General features: G+C 42.2%; 1 protein-coding gene across 1 annotated transcript in view; it reads right to left on the bottom strand.

The window, feature by feature from the left end:
• Positions 1 to 19,828, bottom strand: part of LOC124595181 (myotubularin-related protein 9) — a 126,844-nt gene that overhangs the window by 93,644 nt on the left and 13,372 nt on the right. The window contains exon 3 of the mRNA XM_047133793.1: positions 8,347 to 8,509. Coding sequence (XP_046989749.1) covers positions 8,347 to 8,509 — 163 coding nt within the window. The remainder of the gene's footprint in view (positions 1 to 8,346; positions 8,510 to 19,828) is intronic.

Here is a 19,828-nt window from a genome sequence, read left to right as displayed (position 1 = left end):
TTAATACATAGTTATAGACTTGAGAGTAACAATCTGATTTATTGCTGTATTTACAAGAAATCCCTTGAGTGTGAGGTCACAAGAGGCCAATGATGTTTATGGCATTTGGTGCCCCCATACTGTCTGAAAGGAACCCAAGGAACTTCGTAAAGTAAGAAAGAAGTGGCAGATAAAACATTAGTGTTCCTGTAAGGTGAGCCAGTGGAATGTGTGGCGTCAAATACAGTCGCCTGTGTTGACAACTTACATGAAGAATACAATGAGGAAGATATGTGCTTAACAAGTGAAAGTGATATTGAAACATATGTCAACCCATGTAGTTCATCATCCTTGTCAGACAAGGAGCCACAAATCCTGTTGCCAGTGAAATGTAGCAAAGGACAACTGTTGTCCATGAAGAGGGTACTAAACATAATTATGTACATGGAACATCATCTGAAGCATAGCAAAACAATTTTGAATGAGTCTGCAGCAATATGACCATGTCGTGCATAAGAAAAACTATGGATTTTCAAGAGAGCACAAGGCACACTTGTTACAAAAAAATGGTGTTCGTGCATTTAAATTTACAGGAAGTGCATGAAGTAAGCTACCACATTATGTGCATAAAACAGCGTTCGATATAGATTGCAGTGATTTCAAGGGAAGCAGTAGATAGTTGCACAACTTCAAACAATACTACAGAACTGGAAGACATAAGATAATGAAATTTCAAACAAGGTATCAACTTGATGATGCACAGCAAACTGTAGATATTGGCTCAAAAATTTGTAGATGAGCAAAACAAACTTATCCCATTGTTCAGTAAGGAATTTATTTCCAACTCCAACCAATCAGAATTTGAAGAGGAAAGGCATATGAATGGAACCCTGGATATTAGAGGTACCAAGAGTGCTGTATCAAGATCAACTAACATCAACTCCTCAACGCATTTGTATACAGTTTGCCAACTGTTAATTTGGATGGTGAATTGGCTGGAAAGTTAGATGCAAGAAGTTGGATGTGCTCTGCCCCTATGATTCTTTCTCATCTGTGTGATCTTACATGAGTAGAATGGAATATTTACGTCACAGCGAGTAAGAGTGGGAAAATGGGCGTACGAGAACTACAACTAAGGTATGAGCATTGATTTTTGGACAATAGCTGGTAAAAATAGCTTTCTTTTGCTCAACTCCTGATCTGTGTATAAAAATCATACTCCTTTAGAGCAAAGTATCCCTCCTTAAATGTGTGCGACATTGTAATTCACACCACCTGGAACCACTGGACAAATTTCACCTCTGGATTTTTATTTTATTTTATTTTATTTCTGTGCCTATAAACCATATTATCACATCATCTACAGCTATGCTTTAAAGGATAGCCAGTTTCACAATAAGCTCCACGACAGCCTGTTTTGCATTTGGTTGCATGGAATCATATTCCATCAGCTCTCATCACTCCATAACAGCAATATGATTCTATATGCATTCTTTAAAACTGGATATCTATCTGAATGTCGTGCACAGTTTGTAACTCCCAAGGAGTTCGCCTTCGATCTTGATGGCGTGAACCTTTGTGATTACTGTGGTATGCCATTTTTCATTTGTTGTTTGTGGTGCAAGTTAATGGCTTGTTCTGAACATTTCTTGAATGTCGAAAGTGTCTGTGGGATGTAATATCTATGTCCCATAGAAGGCTGATCTCTGCACCTCCCGGACGCTCATTTTCAGTCGCCCTCCTGATGCACATGGCGATTCATTGGCGTCTTATATTCCTCCTGCCATTACTATTAACATAGCACTTTCAAATGAGCCTTGCTAAAGATTGAATTAGTGACCTCCCACTGAAGGGGTTCCTTATTAGATACAACAAACCTTTTCAACATAAAGGAACTCGAACAACAACCTTTGTGGCATCAAACTAACGTTCTTTTTTATATATAACTGTTAATGCTTTTCCATGGAAGGCTTCTGCCTGAAGTATCCCTTGGAGTGACTTCAGTGTTCTTGGCAAATTGTGTGTCCCTAACCTATCACTGTTGTCTAATTGGAGAAAGGGGACCTACAGATTAATGTGCACTATGAACCATGTGTTGTTTTTGGCAACTTCTCACATCATTGAGAGGTGAAGAGTAGGTTAAAACTAAGACTGAAAAATCTGTGATCTGACTAAGATTTGACCCCAAGACCTCTCGGTTTTCAGGTATGCATTTTACTGCTAGACTGCCAGGTTGTTTGTAAGTAGTTTTTCATGAAAGAGTTAGCGTTCGTCTTCAAGTGTCTGTCAGTTCAGGTTTACCATTATTATTGCGATGCTCCCCCACGAGTCAAAAAATGTATGACCCGCTATCTTGAACGTGGTTGTTAGTCTGCAATTAATAAGATACACAGCCAATCAGTTGCCTATTTTTATTTATTTTTAGATCTGACTCAGATTTTGATACCACTGTGGGTATCTTTTTCTTCAGAAAAACAAGGTGTTACCTTTTTTTTTTTTTGGGTGACAGAACAGGTTTTGATATTTTCTACAAACAAACTAGTGCGAATCAAATTATAGTATTTGACTCAATGCCCCCCTCCCCCAGTCCCACAAGATGGCCTTTTTTTCATTCAGCCATAAATCCTGCAATAATATTAAAAAATGCAAATGATTCCTTATGCAGTTCAGGTGTATACAGAATTATATGTGATGCATGATTCTGCTTTATATTGCGCAAATGCGGAAGGCTTTAACCATTGGATACAAAGAACACCTGTTGAGTTAAAAGAGTCACCAATATCCATAATTCTATGTTTGCAGAACACTTGTTAATGCCAGGTCATAAACCAATAAGAGCAGAAGACATGAGATTTTCCTACAGAAAAGAAAGGGTAGAGATTGCATGTATTGGAGGAATTAGAGACTTTTAAACACATGATAAGGAAAGATGGCCTCCTCCTAAACAAACAGTTCCAACTGAAAAATAGAGACTTCTTTAATGGTTTCAACTCATTGCTCACAATGTGAAACCTCTTGCTGTGGTAACTTGTTGATAAACATCACTTCCTCTAGAGAAGCATTGCTTGCCTTATGTACATCTTATAATACTTTCCTTTACAGTATAGCGGAGATGCTGAGTCACGATAGGCACAACAAAACAATTCACACAATTATAGGTTTTGGCCATTAAGGCCTTTGTCAGCAATAGACACACATACACCCATGCACACACACATTCATGCAAACACAACTTGCACACACATCTGAGGTCTCAGACAACTGAAACTACACTGTGAGCAGCAGCACCAGTGCATGATGGGAGCGGCGACTGGGTGGGGCGAAGTAGGAGGCTTGGGTGGGGAAGGAGAGGGATAGTATGGTGGAGGTGGCAGACAGTGAAGTGCTGCAGTTTAGACGGAGGGCAAGAGAGAAGGTGAGGAGGGAGGAGGGAGATAAGTAGTGGAAAGGAGAGAAACAGAGAAATAAAAATAAATTAAAAGAGTATGTGTGGTGGTGAAATGATAGCTGTGTAGTGCTGGAATGGGAACAAGTAGGGGGTTGGATGGGTGAGGACAGTTACTAACGAAGATTGAGGCCAGAAGGGTTACAAGAACATAGGACGTATTGCAGGGAAAGTTCCCACCAGCACAATTCCGAAAAGCTGGTGTTTTTGGGAAGGATCCATATGGCACAGGCTGTGAAGCTGTCACTGAGTTGAGAGATAACATGTTTGGCAGCGTGTTCAGCAACAGGGTGGTCCATTTGTTTTTTGGCCACAGTTTGTCGGTGGCCGTTCATCCGGACAGACAGCTTGTTGGTTGTCATGCCTACATAGAATGCAGCACAGGGGTTGCAGCTTAGCTTTCAAATCACATGACTGGTTTCACAGGTAGCCCCGCCTTTGATGGGATAGGTGATGTTAGTGACCGGACGGGAGTAGGTAGGTGGTGGTAGGAGGACGCATGGGACAGGTATTGCATCTAGGTCTACTACAGGGGTATGAGCCATGAGGTAGGGATTGGGAGCACGGGTTGTGTATGGGTTGATGAGTATGTTGTGTAGGTTCGGTGGAGGGCAGAATACCACTGTAGGAGGGGTGGGAAGGATAGTGGGGAGGACATTTTTGATTTCGGGGCATGACGAGAGGTAATTGAAACTCTGGCTGAGAAAGTAATTCAGTTGCTCTAGTCCTGGATGGTACTGAGTTATGAGGGGAATGCTCCTCTGTGGCCCGACTGTGGGACTTTGGGAGGTAGTGGGAGACTGGAAAGATAAGGCACAGGAGATTTGTTTTTGTACAAGGATGGGAAGATAATTATGGTCACTGAAGGCTTCGGTGAGACCCTCGGTATATTTTGAGAGGAACTACTCGTCACTGCAGATGCGATGACTATGGGTGGCTAGGCTGTACGGAAGGGACTTCTTGGTATGGAATGGGTGGTAGCTGTCAAAGTGGAGGTATTGCTGGTAGTAAGTAGGTTTGATATGGATGGAGGTACTGATGTAGCCATCTCTGAGGTGAAGGTTAACATCTAGGAAGGTGGCTTGTTGGGTTGAGTAGGACCAGGTGAGGCAAATGGGGGAGAAGTTGTTGAGGTTCTGGAGGAATGTGAATAAGGTGTCTTCACCTTCAATCCAGATAGCAAAGATCTCATCAATGAATCTGAACCAAGTGAGGGGTTTAGGATTCTGGGTTTTTAGGAAGGATTCCTCTAGACGGCCCATGAATAGGGTAGCGTAGGGTGGTGCCATGCAGGTGCCCATAGTGGTACCGTGGATTTGTTTGTATGTAATGCCTTCAAATGAGAAGTAATTGTGGGTGAGCATACACTTGGTCGTGGAGACTAGGAAGGAGGTTGTTGGTTTGGAATCCATAGGGCGTCTGGAAAGTCAGTGTTTGATAGCAGTAAGGCCATGGTCATTAGGAATGTTAGTGTACAGGGAGGTGGTGTTAATAGTGACGAGCAGGGCAACATGTGGTAAAGGGACAGGAACTGTGGAGAGTCGGTCGAAAATGGTTGGTATCTTTTATATAGGAGGATAGGTTCCGGATAATAAGTTGAAGGTGTTGGTCTACGAGAGCAGAGATTCTCTCAGTGGGGGCACACTAACCGGCCACAATGGGGCATCCTGGGTGGTTGGGTTTATGGACTTAAGGAAGCATGTGGAAGGTGGGAGTGCAGGGAGTGGTAGAGGTAAGTAGAGAGATGGACTCTGGGGAGCAGTTCTGGGATGGGCCTAAGGATTTGAGTAGTGACTGGAGATCCAGCCGGATTACTGGAATGGGATCACTGTGGCATTGTTTGTAGCTGACGGATTCCTTCTGCCATGTAATCCTTGCGGTTCAAAAGAACGGTGATGGATCCTTTGTCAGCACATAGGATTATAAGGTCGGGACCAGTTTTTAGATGGTGGACTGCAGTTCTTTCTGCAGATGTAAGGTTAGTTTGCATGTTGAGGGATTTGGGGAATGATGTTGAGGCAAGGTTCAAGGTTAAGACATTCTGGAATGTTAACAGGGGGTGGTTTGGAGGCAGTGGGGGTGGATCATGGTTGGATGGAGGAGTGAACTGAGTTAGGCAAGGTTCAATATTGGTCTTTGGTTGAGTCTGATTGGTCGGGTTGGTGGCGAAAAAGTGTTTACATTCCAGTAATCCAGCAGGATCTCCAGCCACTACTCAAATTCTTAGGCCCATCCCAGAACCTCTTCCCAGAGTCCATCTCTCTACTTACCCCTACCACTTACCCGCACTCTCACCTTCTACATGCTTCCTAAAGTCCATAAACCCAACCACCCAGGAGGCCCCATTGTGGGTTACTGTGCCCCCACTGAGAGAATCTCTGCTCTCATAGACCAATACCTTCAACTTATTACCTGGAACCTATCCTCCTATATAAAAGATACCAACCATTTCCTCGACCGACTCTCCACAGTTCCTGTTCCTTTATCACACAGTGCCCTGCTAGTCACTATTGATGCCACCTCCCTGTACCCTAACATTCCTAATGCCCATGGCCTTACTGCTATTGAACACTACCTTTCCAGATGTCCTATGGTTTCCCAACCAACAACCTCCTTCCTAGCCTCCATGACCAAGTATATCCTCACCCACAATTACTTCTCATTTGAAGGCATTACCTACAAACAAATCCGCAGTATGGTTATGGGCACCCACATGGCACCATCCTATGCTAACCTATTCATGGGCCGTCTAGAGGAATCCTTCCTAAAAACCCAGAATCCTAAACCTCTCGCCTGGTTTAGATTCATTGATGACATCTTTGCTATCTGGATTGAAGGTGACGACACCTTATTCACATTCCTCCAGAACCTCAACAACTTCTCCCCCATTTGCTTCACCTGGTCCTACTCAACCCAACAAGCCACCTTCTTAGATGTTAACCTTCACCTCAGAGATGGCTACATCAGTACCTCCATCCATATCAAACCTACTAACCACCAGCAATACCTCCACTTTGACAGCTACCACCCATTCCATACCAAGAAGTCCCTTCTGTACAGCCTAGCCACCCATAGTCATCACATCTGCAGTGACGAGTAGTTCCTCTCAAAATATACCGAGGGTCTCACTGAAGCCTTCAGTGACCATAATTATCTTCCCATCCTTGTACAAAAACAAATCTCCTGTGCCTATCTTTCCAGTCTCCCACTACCTCCCATAGTCCCACAGTCAGGCCACAGAGGAGCATTCCCCTCATAACTCAGTACCATCCAGGACTAGAGCAACTGAATTACTTTCTCAGCCAGAGTTTCAATTACCTCTCGTCATGCCCCGAAATCAAAAATGTCCTCCCCACTATCCTTCCCACCCCTCCTACAGTGGTATTCTGCCCTCCACCAAACCTACACAATATACTCGTCCATCCTTACACAACCCCTGATCCCAAACCCTTACCTCATGGCTCATACCACTGTAATAGGCCTAGATGCATGACCTTCCCATACATCTTCCTACCACCACCAACTCCACTCTGGTCACTATCATCACCTATCCCATCAAAGGCAGGGCTACCTGTGAAACCAGTCATGTGATTTGAAAGCTAAGCTGCAGCCCCTGTGCTGCATTCTATGTAGGCATGACAACCAACAAGCTGTCTGTCCGCATGAACGGCCACCGACGAACTCTGGCCAAAAAACAAGTGGACCACCCTGTTGCTAAACATGCTGCCAAACACGATATCCCTTATCTCAATGACAGCTTCACAGCCTGTGCCATATGGATCCTTTCCACCAACACCAGCTTTTCTGAACTGTGCAGGTGGAAACTTTCCCTGCAATGCATCCTACGTTCCCGTAACCCTCCTGGCCTCAGCCTTCGTTAGTTACTGTCCTCACCCATCCAGACCCCTCCCTGTTCCCATTCCAGCACTACACAGCCGTCATTTCACCACCACACCCAGTCTTTTAATTTCATTTTATTTCTCTCCCCCCTCCGTCTAAACTGCAACACTTCACTGTCCGCCACTCCCACCATACTATCCCTTCCCCTCAACGCCCCAGCTTCCTCCTTACCCCCACCAAGTCGTCACACCCATCATGCACTGGTGCTCCTGCTCACAGTGTGGTTTCAGCTCTCTGAGACTGCAGACGTGTTTGTAAGTTGTGTTTGCGTGAGTGTGTGTGCGCGAGTGTGTATGTGTGTCTACTGCTGACAAAGCCCTTAATGGCCAAAAGCTATAATTGTGTGAATCGTTTTGTTGTGTCTATCGCGACTCAGCATCTCCGCTATATGGTGAGTAGCAACTTTCCTTCTCCGGTATTGTTACATTCCATCCCGGATTTTCCATTATATATCATGTGCTTTGGACAACTACTCTTTTAAACTTCAACCACATGTCCTCTACACTCTTATCCACACAAGCAAATGTTTTGATTTCTTATTTGACATATTCCATAATGCTTTTTTTCTAGTTTACTAAACATTTCTTTCTAATTGTTTTGGTTGCAGAAAGAAATCTGAGAATTTGGATTCTGTACAGGACTAAATTACAACTGAAGTTAATAAATGTTTTTCTCTATCACATCACATACTACACTGCTATACTTCCCTAGGTTTTGCCCCTGTGTATTTGGTCACAATGCATTTCAGGCCAAATAGTTGGCTATCTTACATTAAGTTATTATTAATGATTTTTTCATCATTTTAATTACATACTTTGTTTCCTTTGTCATCAAACAATTATGTTACCAACTCGAGTGCCTATGTCATCACATTATGGTATCTAAGTTTCTTAGACAAAAACCCTCTGTGTCAAAATTATATATCCAGTTTTCATAAATCACTTAAACATAAGTCAGTTAATAATAGTGATTAAATGGTAGATTTAATAAAGAAATGTTAAAAGGTATAAAAATAAACTTACCAATGGAAGACAGCTTTTCTATAGAAAAAGCCACCTTAGTAAAATCATCAGTGGAATTGATTTCTAGTTGAATTATTCTAAAGTCCTTACACTTGATATTCAAGACTCCTCCCTGTAGACCATTAGGTTTCCGTTCAACAATGTCTATATTATGATGCAATAACTGAAACAATAACGCAAATCTCATTTTAGTAATTTTAATGTAGGTGACGGAGATCTGTAACACATAACATGATTAAAGGGTGGAATATATATTGACAGGCTTTCAGATCAGATCGATATTGAAAATAAATATTTTCGTAATCTAAACAGCATATTTCTCTGCAGCACTGTCTAAATTCAAATATAATGTCAAAAATGAATAAAATGTTGATCAGTAGTACACTGGTAGCAATGGTGGCAGTCAAAATTTTAAAGTATTATTAAGAGTGAAAACGAAATCAATTAAGTAATAATAACTGGTCAATAGATCACATACAGGTTGTTACAAAAAGGTACGGCCAAACTTTCAGGAAACATTCCTCACACACAAAAAAAGAAAATATGTTATGTGGACATGTGTCCAGAAACGCTTACTTTCTATGTTAGAGCTCATTTTATTACTTCTCTTCAAATCACATTAATCATGGAATGGAAACACACAGCAACAGAACGTACCAGCGTGACTTCAAACACTTTGTTACAGGAAATGTTCAAAATGTCCTCCGTTAGCGAGGATACATGCATCCACCCTCCGTCGCATGGAATCCCTAATGTGCTGATGCAGCCCTGGAGAATGGCGTATTGTATCACAGCCGTCCACAATACGAGCATGAAGAGTCTCTACATTTGGTACCGGGGTTGCGTAGACAAGAGCTTTCAAATGCCCCCAGAAATGATAGTCAAGAGGGTTGAGGTCAGGAGAGCGTGGAGGCCATGGAATTGGTCCGCCTCTACCAATCCATTGGTCACCGAATCTGTTGTTGAGAAGCGTACGAACACTTTGACTGAAATGTGCAGGAGCTCCATCGTGCATGAACCACATGTTGTGTCGTACTTGTAAAGGCACATGTTCTAGCAGCACAGGTAGAGTATCCCGTATGAAATCATGGTAACATGCTCCATTGAGGTGGAAGAACATGGGGCCCAATCAAGACATCACCAACAATTCCTGCCCAAACGTTCACAGAAAATCTGTGTTGATGACGTGATTGCACAATTGCGTGCGGATTCTCATCAGCCCACACATGTTGATTGTGAAAATTTACCATTTGATCACGTTGGAATGAAGTCTCATCCGTAAAGAGAACATTTGCACTGAAATGAGGATTGACACATTGTTGGATGAACCATTCGCTGAAGTGTACCCGTGGAGGCCAATCAGCTGCTGATAGTGCCTGCACATGCTGTCCATGGTATGGAAACAACTGGTTCTCCCGTAGCACTCTCCATACAGTGACATGGTCAACGTTACCTTGTACAGCGGCAACTTCTCTGACGCTGACATTAGGGTTATCATCAACTGCATGAAGAATTGCCTCGTCCATTGCAGGTGTCCTTGTCGTTCTAGGTCTTCCCCAGTCGCGAGTCATAGGCTGGAATGTTCCGTGCTCCCTAAGACGCCGATCAATTGCTTCGGACGTCTTCCTGTCGGGACACCTTCGTTCTGGAAATCTGTCTCGATACAAATGTACCGCTCCACGGCTATTGCCCCGTGCTAATCCATACATCAAACGGGCATCTGCCAACTCCGCATTTGTAAACATTGCACTGACTGTAAAACCACGTTCGTGATGAACACTAACCTGTTGATGCTACGTACTAATGTGGTTGATGCTCTAGTACTGTAGAGCAACGAGTCGCATGTCAACACAAGTACTGAAGTCAACATTAACTTCCTTCAATTGGGCCAACTGGGGGTGAATCGAGGAAGTACAGTACATACCGACGAAACTAAAATGAGCTCTAACATGGAAATTAAGCGTTTCCGGACACATGTCCACATAACATCTTTTCTTTATTTGTGTGTGAGGAATGTTTCCTGAAAGTTTGGCCTTACCTTTTTGTAACACCCTGTATACAATCAACAAAAATAAATAAGTAGAAATCTAGACAAAAATCAAATAAAATAAAATGTTGCTACTTTATACACATAAATACAACAAAATTCTGACTGTATGTAAACTATATTGAACAATACGTAAGTATGGTATAACAATACAAGGCAGATGACCACCTGGGCATAAGAAACCTCAGTTGGAAAATACATTGTTTTAGTGCGTCCATTACTGGAAATAAGACACCACAAGGACTGCAAACCAGTTGCTCAATTAAGGAAATATATATTTCAGCATTCACATTTCATATGCACTACAGATAGTTTCAGCAAATTAAAAGCACTCTATTGCTATGAGCAAGTCATATTCTTTTCACAGTTTCGTAAACCACAAAGTGTAGCATTAAACACACTAAACTTATCTGGTACAAGGTTCCAGAAAATAGAAACAGTTGTGTTATTGTGCTGTATGTGCAAGTAAAATTAAGAGTTCATACAGGGTGTTTCAAAAATGACCGGTATATTTGAAACGGCAATAAAAACTAAACGAGCAGCGATAGAAATACACCGTTTGTTGCAATATGCTTGGGACAACAGTACATTTTCAGGCAGACAAACTTTCGAAATTACAGTAGTTACAATTTTCAACAACAGATGGCGCTGCGGTCTGGGAAACTCTATAGTACGATATTTCCCACATATCCACCATGCGTAGCAATAATATGGCGTAGTCTCTGAATGAAATTACCCGAAACCTTTGACAACGTGTATGGCAGAATGGCTTCACATGCAGATGAGATGTACTGCTTCAGCTGTTCAATTGTTTCTGGATTCTGGCGGTACACCTGGTCTTTCAAGTGTCCCCACAGAAAGAAGTCACAGGGGTTCATGTCTGGCGAATAGGGAGGCCAATCCATGCCGCCTCCTGTATGTTTCGAATAGCCCAAAGCAATCACATGATCATCGAAATATTCATTCAGGAAATTAAAGACGTCGGCCGTGCGATGTGGCCGGGCACCATCTTGCATAAACCACGAGGTGTTCGCAGTGTCGTCTAAGGCAGTTTGTACCGCCACAAATTCGCGAAGAATGTCCAGATAGCGTGATGCAGTAATCATTTCGGATCTGAAAAATGGGCCAATGATTCCTTTGGAAGAAATGGCGGCCCAGACCAGTACTTTTTGAGGATGCAGGGACGATGGGACTGCAACATGGGGCTTTTCGGTTCCCCATATGCGCCAGTTCTGTTTATTGACGAAACTGTCCAGGTAAAAATAAGCTTCGTCAGTAAACCAAATGCTGCCCACATGCATATCGCTGTCATCAATCCTGTGCACTATATCGTTAGCGAATGTCTCTCGTGCAGCAATGGTAGCGGCGCTGAGGGGTTGCTGCGTTTGAATTTTGTATGGATAGAGGTGTAAACTCTGGCGCATGAGACGATACGTGGACGTTGGCGTCATTTGGACCGCAACTGCAACACGGCGAACGGAAACCCGAGGCCGCTGTTGGATCACCTGCTGCACTAGCTGCGCATAGCCCTCTGTGGTTGCCGTACGCGGTCGCCCTACCTTTCCAGCACGTTCATCCGTCACGTTCCCAGTCAGTTGAAATTTTTCAAACAGATCCTTTATTGTATCGCTTTTCGGTCCTTTGGTTACATTAAACCTCCGTTGAAAACTTCGTCTTGTTGCAACAACACTGTGTTCTAGGCGGTGGAATTCCAACACCAGAAAAATCCTCTGTTCTAAGGAATAAACCATGTTGTCTACAGCACACTTGCACATTGTGAACAGCACACGCTTACAGCAAAAAGACGACGTACAGAATGGCGCACCCACATACTGCGTTGTCGTCTATATCTTTCACATCACTTGCAGCACCATCTGTTGTTGAAAATTGTAACTACCGTAATTTCGAAAGTTTGTCCGCCTGAAAATGTACTGTTGTCCCAAGCATATTGCAACAAATGGTGTATTTCTATCGCTGCTCGTTTAGTTTTTATTGCCGTTTCAAATATACCGGTCATTTTTGAAACACCCTGTATAAATGATTAAAAAGTGTGTGTTTTAATACAATCTTGGGCTGATACGTTTTACACTTCAGAAAGTTTAACAAAACTGTTGTTTAATAAACTCTCAAATCACAATGAACAGTCATTAAAATCACAGTTTAAAATACACTAAAAAATAAATAAAAAATCCCATCATGAAGGAATTATCTGGATAGGATGATAATCACTAGATGTCGTACACATCTGCAGTCAAACACAGGATCGCAATTTCAGAAAAACTAGTTGATTTATTCAAGAGAAAGAGCTTCATAAATTGAGCGCACTGGTCCAAATATTCTCAATTGTGAATAGGTCCAGTGACCATGCTGGCCAAAGTAAGGTCTGGCAAGCACAAACACACGCCATAGAAACTTTCGCCATGTGTGGTTGAGCATTATATTGCTGAAGTGTAAGACCAGGTTGGCTTGCCATGAAGGACAATAAAACAAGGTTTAGAATATTGTGGATGCACCACAGGTGTGCTGTAAGAATACCACAGATTACAACCAAAGGGGTCCTGCTATGAATGAAATGGCACCCGAGACAACCACTTGTGGTAGTCGGGATATATGGCCAGCGACAGTCAGGCTGGTATCCAATCAATGTCCAGGCCATCTCCAGACTCGTTTTTGCTGGTCATCAGGGGTCAAGCAGGACTTAACACTGAAGACAATCCTACTCCAGTCAATGACAGCAGCCAACACGCAACAGAAGTATTTTGGACCTTGTAGCTACAAACAGGCTGAACCTTATCGATAGCATCAGAATAGAGACAGTGATTAGTGATCATGATGTCATCACAGCGACTATGGTTACAAAAATTAATAAATCAGTCAAGAAAGCTAGGAGAGCGTTTCTGCCAGAAAGAGCAGATAATCAGTTGTTAGCAACTCACTTAGACAATGAACTGCAATCATTTAGTTCCAGAATGATGGCCATAGAGGAATTATGGGCAAAGTTTAAACAGATTGTAAATCATGCTCTGGACAAGTATGTGCCTAGTAAGTAGATTAAGGATGGAAAAGATCCACTATGGTTTAATAACAAAATTCAGTAAATACTAAGGAAGCAAAGGCTGTTGCACTCTTGGTTCAAAAGAGGATGCACAAATGGTGACAGGCAAAGATTACCAGAAATTCATAGATTCTGTGAAAAGATCTATGCGTGAAGCATGCAACAGCTACCAACATTACCTTGGTTGAAGATCTGGCGGAAAACACTAAAAAACTCTAGTCCTATCTAAAATCGCTAAGCGGGTCTAGGGCTTCCACTCAGTCACTTGTTGACCAGTCTGGTTTGGCAGTAGAAGATAGCAAAAGGAAGGCCAAAGTTTTAAATTCCATGTTTAAGAAATTGTTCACGCAGTAGAATCGTATAAACGTACCATCTCTTGACAATTACACATAGTCCTGTATGGATGACATAGTAATAAGCGTCCCTGGTATAGAGAAATGACTGAAAGAGTTGAAAACAAATAAGCCACAAGGTCAGAATGGAATCCCAATTTGGTTTTATAATGACTACTCTACATCACTGCCTCTTACCTAGTCTGCATTTATCGCAAATCTGTCAACAAGTGCAAAGTTCCCAGCGATTGGCAAAGTGCAGGTGACTCCTGTATATAAGAAAGGCAGAAGAACAGGCCTGCAAAATTGCAGACCAATATCCTTAACACCGGTTTGTTGCAGAATTATAGAGCACATTCTAAGTTCAAATATAATAGATTTCCTAGAGAATGAAAAGGTCATGTTCACGAATCAGCATGGCCCTAGAAAGTATCGCCTGTGCAACACCCAGCTAGCTCTTTTTTCAATGGTATACTGACAACTATGGATGAAGGGCAGCAGGCTAATTCCATATTTCTAGATTTCCAAAAAGCATTTGACACAGTGCCCCCCTACAGACTGTTAATGAAGTGCCTGATTACAGAATAGCATCCCAGATATGTGACTCGCTCAAAGACTTCTTAAGCAATAGAACCTAGTATGTTGTCCTCGACAGCGAGTGTTCATCAGAGACAGGGGTAACATCAGGAGTGCCCCAGAAAAGTCTAATAAGACTGTTGCTATTTTGTATATACATAAATGACATGGCAGACAGGGTGGGCAACAAGCTGCAGTTGTTCGCTGATGATGCTGTGGTGTACAGGAAGGTGTCAAAGATAAGTGACTGTAGGTTGATACAAGAAGATCTTGACAAAATTTCTAGTTGATGTGATGAATGACAGCTGGGTCTCAATATAGAAAAATGTGAGTTAATGCGGATGAGTGGAAAACAAACTGCTTGAGCCAATCACGTCATTTAAATATCTGAGCATAATGTTGTGAAGCAATATGAAATGGAAAGAGCATGTGAGGACTGTGGTAGGGAAGGCGAATGGTTGACTTCAGTTTATTGAGAGAATTCTAAAAAGTGTGGCTCATCTGTAAAGGAGATAGCATATAGGACACTAGTGTGACCTACTATTGAGTACAGCTCGAATGTTTATTATCTGCACATGGTCAGATTGAAAGAATACATTGAAGCAATTCACAGGCAAACTGCTAGGTTTGTTACTGGTAGGTCTAATCAGCATGCAAGTGTTGTGGATATGCTTCGGGACAAGTGAGAATCCCTGGAGGGAAGAAGACATTCATTTTGAAGGACATTACAGAGAAAGATTAGAGAACCAGCATTTGAAGCTGGCTGCAGAAAGATCCTGCTGCTGCCAACATACATTTTGTGTAGGGACCACGAAGATATGATATGAGAATTAGGGCTAAAATGGAGGCATATAGACAGTCATTTTTCCTTGCTCTATCTGCGAGTAGAGCAGGAAAGGAAATGATTAGTTGTGGTGTAGGGTTCCCTCTGCCACACACCGCACATGGCTTGCAGAGTACATATGCAGATATCGATGTAGATATTGATTCCAGGCCGAACACATGTCTGGAGACGTCCCAGACAGCAGTGGGATACCATCCTGACTGTCACCCACCATACAAACCGAGAACCAGGAGTGATTTTCATAGCAGGATCCCTTGGCTGTTATCTGTGGCACCCTTACAACAAAGTGGTATGTCGACGATACTCCACACTATGTTTTGATGTCCTCCAGTGAGATTTTCACTTTTTGTCTTTGTGCTTCCTTAACGCTACCTTGGCCAGAAACTTTGCCAGATCTTTCTCTAACATTTGGAGCATTATGCGCAGGGTCCTCCAAACAGCTTAGGATTTTGATGATCTAACATGCAAATTAGTCAGAATTTAGCATGATATCCCTCAGAAGGACATCTACCAATTCTATCACTCAATGTCAACCCGATAAAATGCTTGTATAAGGCCCACAGGTGTATCAAAGTGTTAGTGACTTGCTCCATTTTAGAAGCTCTTTTTCATGACTAAATCATCCAATCTTTCTGAAACAGTTATAATTTGTTTGTCTCTACATGTGCATCACACTACAGGTTTCCATCCCATTCAGATAATTCCTTTGTGGTGCACTGTTTCTTTGTCTTAGTGTGTGTTTTCACACTCTGCATCTTGGCATGAAGGAAGGAATGTAACTGTTCAATATTTCAAAAATAGAAAGAACATTACAGAAGAGTGCTACTAGATACCAATGGAAGGGAGGATTAACTGTGCCAGTAATGAAGAAACCATTATTACATTTTACTAAAGCAACTGGATGAAACCACAGAAAATCTATATATGGAAGGGTGGACCAGGATTAGAACTCTTGTTTCTTGTGGGTCTGTATCTAGAGGGGGGGGGGGGGGAAAAACCTCTGGCTGGGCTACATATTGCTTTTTCGCTATTTTTACAGTGCTGAAAGCAGCACTGCAAGTTTGCATTAAAGGAAAGTTTGCATGAACTTTTCATTACAGCATTTACTGCTTGACCTTTAATCCCCAGGGTAAGACATTAACATAACTGAATGTAAAGTATCCAACTTTGCATCACAAGTTTTCACTTCATTTAAATAACTAACTCAATTTTGAATAGTCTTTCATTCTTTTCCAGTTTGATGTAGTGTAGTAAGACGTGCAACAGTAGTCCACTTCTTTAATAAGCAGACATTTTGATCTGGGAGACATCAATGTTAGAGCATCTTCTGGTGCTGTGATTGTGCACAGAACTATTTATTGAGAAGTGTACAAGGTTCAAAGCTTTTCTCTTACAAAAATTATTGTTCCATAGGCAAAGTAGGTTCAGAATATTTCATGCATGAAGCAGAGGATGGTAAAGATTGTTTCATGTTTCAGATGATTTTGATGGCTTGTTTTTTCATACACTTAAGAATGGTGAGAAATCTGATGCATATGCCATTCAAACTAGCCATAAATTGTGACCACACAAGTTTCTCTGTGAACATGAAGATCAGAAATTCCATCCATACTTTTCAGATTGAGACTAAAGCCTCCAGATCAAGCAGTGGTAATGAACATAAGTTACTAAAATTTACAGAAATAACTATAAATGAAAAATTTGAAACTAAGCTGTTCCTGGATATTTTTCCAACATATTAAGTGTCTGTTGAAATTTTCTGTGATGATTATACCATAACAAAAATAAAATCTTGAGAGAAAAAAAACATACATGAAAAAGGCACAATGAACCTGTTCCTTACTGTTACACTGTTTATGTTACTGAACAACACTGTCACACATTAAATGCTGCCTGCCCAGAGTGGCATTGGCTGCATTTACTAATAAAGCCTTAAGGACTGCCAGATTCAGTAAAAGTCTAGAATAGGGTCAATAGCCTGCTTATGCAATTCATCCTGTAATGCTGTCAACACTTGCTGTGAGGTATGATGGGAACAAGAGGTGCGTCAGCTGTTTGTGTTACACAGCCAATGAGAGAACAGCAGGCATATGACATCTTTCAGTGCTATACATCTGGAAGAAGAGTGAAAAATGCTGTAAATGAGTATTATAAATTTAATTGTTCCTGGTTTGAGTTGCAGCTATTTAAACTGGGCTAGAATTTGCAAACCAAGAACAGCTTCACAACTCATGATATTGTCATGTAGAAGGTGTAAGCAGATGAATGACGAACAATAACTTCTCTTAATGAAGGTTTATTCAGCACTTGCACATACAAGAGCACGGAGCGAACTACCTCCGGCCAGAACACATACAGTATATATATAGCTACAGAACATTCCAGTACGACGATTCTTGCCATTTGAGGATACTTCTAGAATGTACTCGACCCGAATATAGAAATTAAAATTTTACAGTTCAGGTGAGTTTTGAACTCACAACCCTCCATGAATCAGTCTAGTATCATAGCCACTACACTACAGCGACTGTGCTACTCAGCTTCTTCTGCAACATTGCTCCCTCCTTAACAGAACAGCGTCTTGGCGTTACGTCCTATAGTTCGGGAATGAGTTATCAGTCCTGCATACTCCGACTCCCGATGACTGATGCTCGCCCTGGCTGTGATCTTCTTGGAATATCCCTTGCCGCTACATTCTTCGTCACCTTTCTGCTTGTTGCCTGTCGCTGGAGCTTTTAATTTACCCTGGGTTGCAGGATCCTTATAGGGCTTCATTTGAAGGATGTGGACCGTATCTCCAACCTTTTGTCATCTTGTGTCGGGGTCAAAATCTTCAACTTCATAAGTAACATCAGACAATTGTCTTACAACCTTATAATGTCCAAAGTAGCCCCTGAGGAGCTTCCCACTGAAAAATGGTTCAAATGGATCTGAGCACTATGGGACTTAACATCTGAGGTCATCAGTCCCTCAGAACTTAGAACTACTTAAACCTAACTAACCTAAGGACAGCACACACATCCATGCCCGAGGCAGGATTCGAACCTGCAACCGTAGCGGTCGTGCGGTTCCAGACTGCAGTGCCTAGAACCGCTGGGCCACAATGGTCGGGGCTTCCCACTGAGACCAACCTTCTCAAATGGCTCTGAGCACTATGGGACTCAACTGCTGAGGTCATTAGTCCCCTAGAACTTAGAACTAGTTAAACCTAACTAACCTAAGAACATCACAAACATCCATGCCTGAGGCAGGATTCGAACCTGCGACCGTAGCGGTCTTGCGGTTCCAGACTGCAGCACCTTTAACCGCACGGCCACTTCGGCTGGCTAGGGACCAACCTTCTGAACAGGAGTGAAGATCCAGACGTGGTCACCAGGCTGGTAGACAACAGAACGGTGCCTCGCGTCATAACTTTGGCAATCATTTTCTTGAGCCTGCAGCGTGCGGAGTCGAGCTAACTGCCGAGCTTCCTCAGCTCTGGTTCACACCTGGCTGATATAGTTGTCGTCCATGACATCAAGATGTGACGGAAACACAGTGTCTAAAGTCGTCGTCGCCTCACACCCATGCACCAGGAAAAATGGGGTGAATCCTGCGGTGTCTTGTTTGGTGGTGTTGTAGGCAAATGTCACAAAAGGTTAGCACCTCATCCCAGTTGCTCTGCTCAACAATGATGAACATTGTTACCATGTCAGCCAAGGTCTTATTAAGATGTACGGTAAGCCTGTTAGTTAGTGGATGGCAGGCAGTCGTCGTGTGATGAGTGATGCTGCATTGACGGTTTATCTTTGTCACAATATTCGATTGAAAAACTTTCCCTCGATCTGTAATTAATGACCTTGGGGCTCCATGTTTTAATACAATGTCTTCTACGATGAATTTGGCTACCTCGAATACTTCGATTGGTTTCATGACTTTTGTAATGGCATAGCGTGCCGGATAGTCAATGCAAACAATAATCCATCTACTGCAACTAGTAGACATTGGAAATCGTACGAGGAGGTCAATCCCAACATGCTTGAAAGGCATTTCTGCTGGTGGAATTTGTATTAGTCAGCCAGGTGGTTTCTGAGGAACTGCTTTTCTCCTCTGGCACTCTCGACAGTGCGACACATTGTTGCAGGCACTCCTAAATAAACCTGGCCAGAAAAATCTCTTGCAGATCCTATTGTATGTCTTAATAAATCCTAAATGTCCAGCCTCAGGTGTGTCATGGAATTTCTGTAGAACATCTAAGCACATGTGTTTAGGAATCACTCTTTCCAAACGGATCAAAGTTTTTCTTGCAAAGTAATCCATTAACTACCTTAAATTGTCCTTTCACATCCTCTGACCGATTTAAGGCAATAAGGAAATACAGTAGCGTCTGATTCCACACATCTGCTTTAACCCATGACATCACAAATATGGCGGAAACAGCCATACACTATGACTAATATGGCACCTATGACGTCATTACGTAAACATGACCACAAACACTAAATACATTGAAAAACCAACACACACACGTTCCACAAAAACCTAATGAAACTAATGGGACAAGGGTGGGAAATTGGGGGTTTTTGGATGGGGACAAAGTAAATATTAACAAATTTAGACACACACCACCATACCAAACCACACAAAAC

This window comes from Schistocerca americana, chromosome 2 (genome assembly GCF_021461395.2).
Source record: "Schistocerca americana isolate TAMUIC-IGC-003095 chromosome 2, iqSchAmer2.1, whole genome shotgun sequence".
In the NCBI taxonomy this organism is placed as follows: domain Eukaryota; kingdom Metazoa; phylum Arthropoda; class Insecta; order Orthoptera; family Acrididae; genus Schistocerca; species Schistocerca americana.
This window is presented reverse-complemented; position numbering and strand designations above follow the sequence as displayed.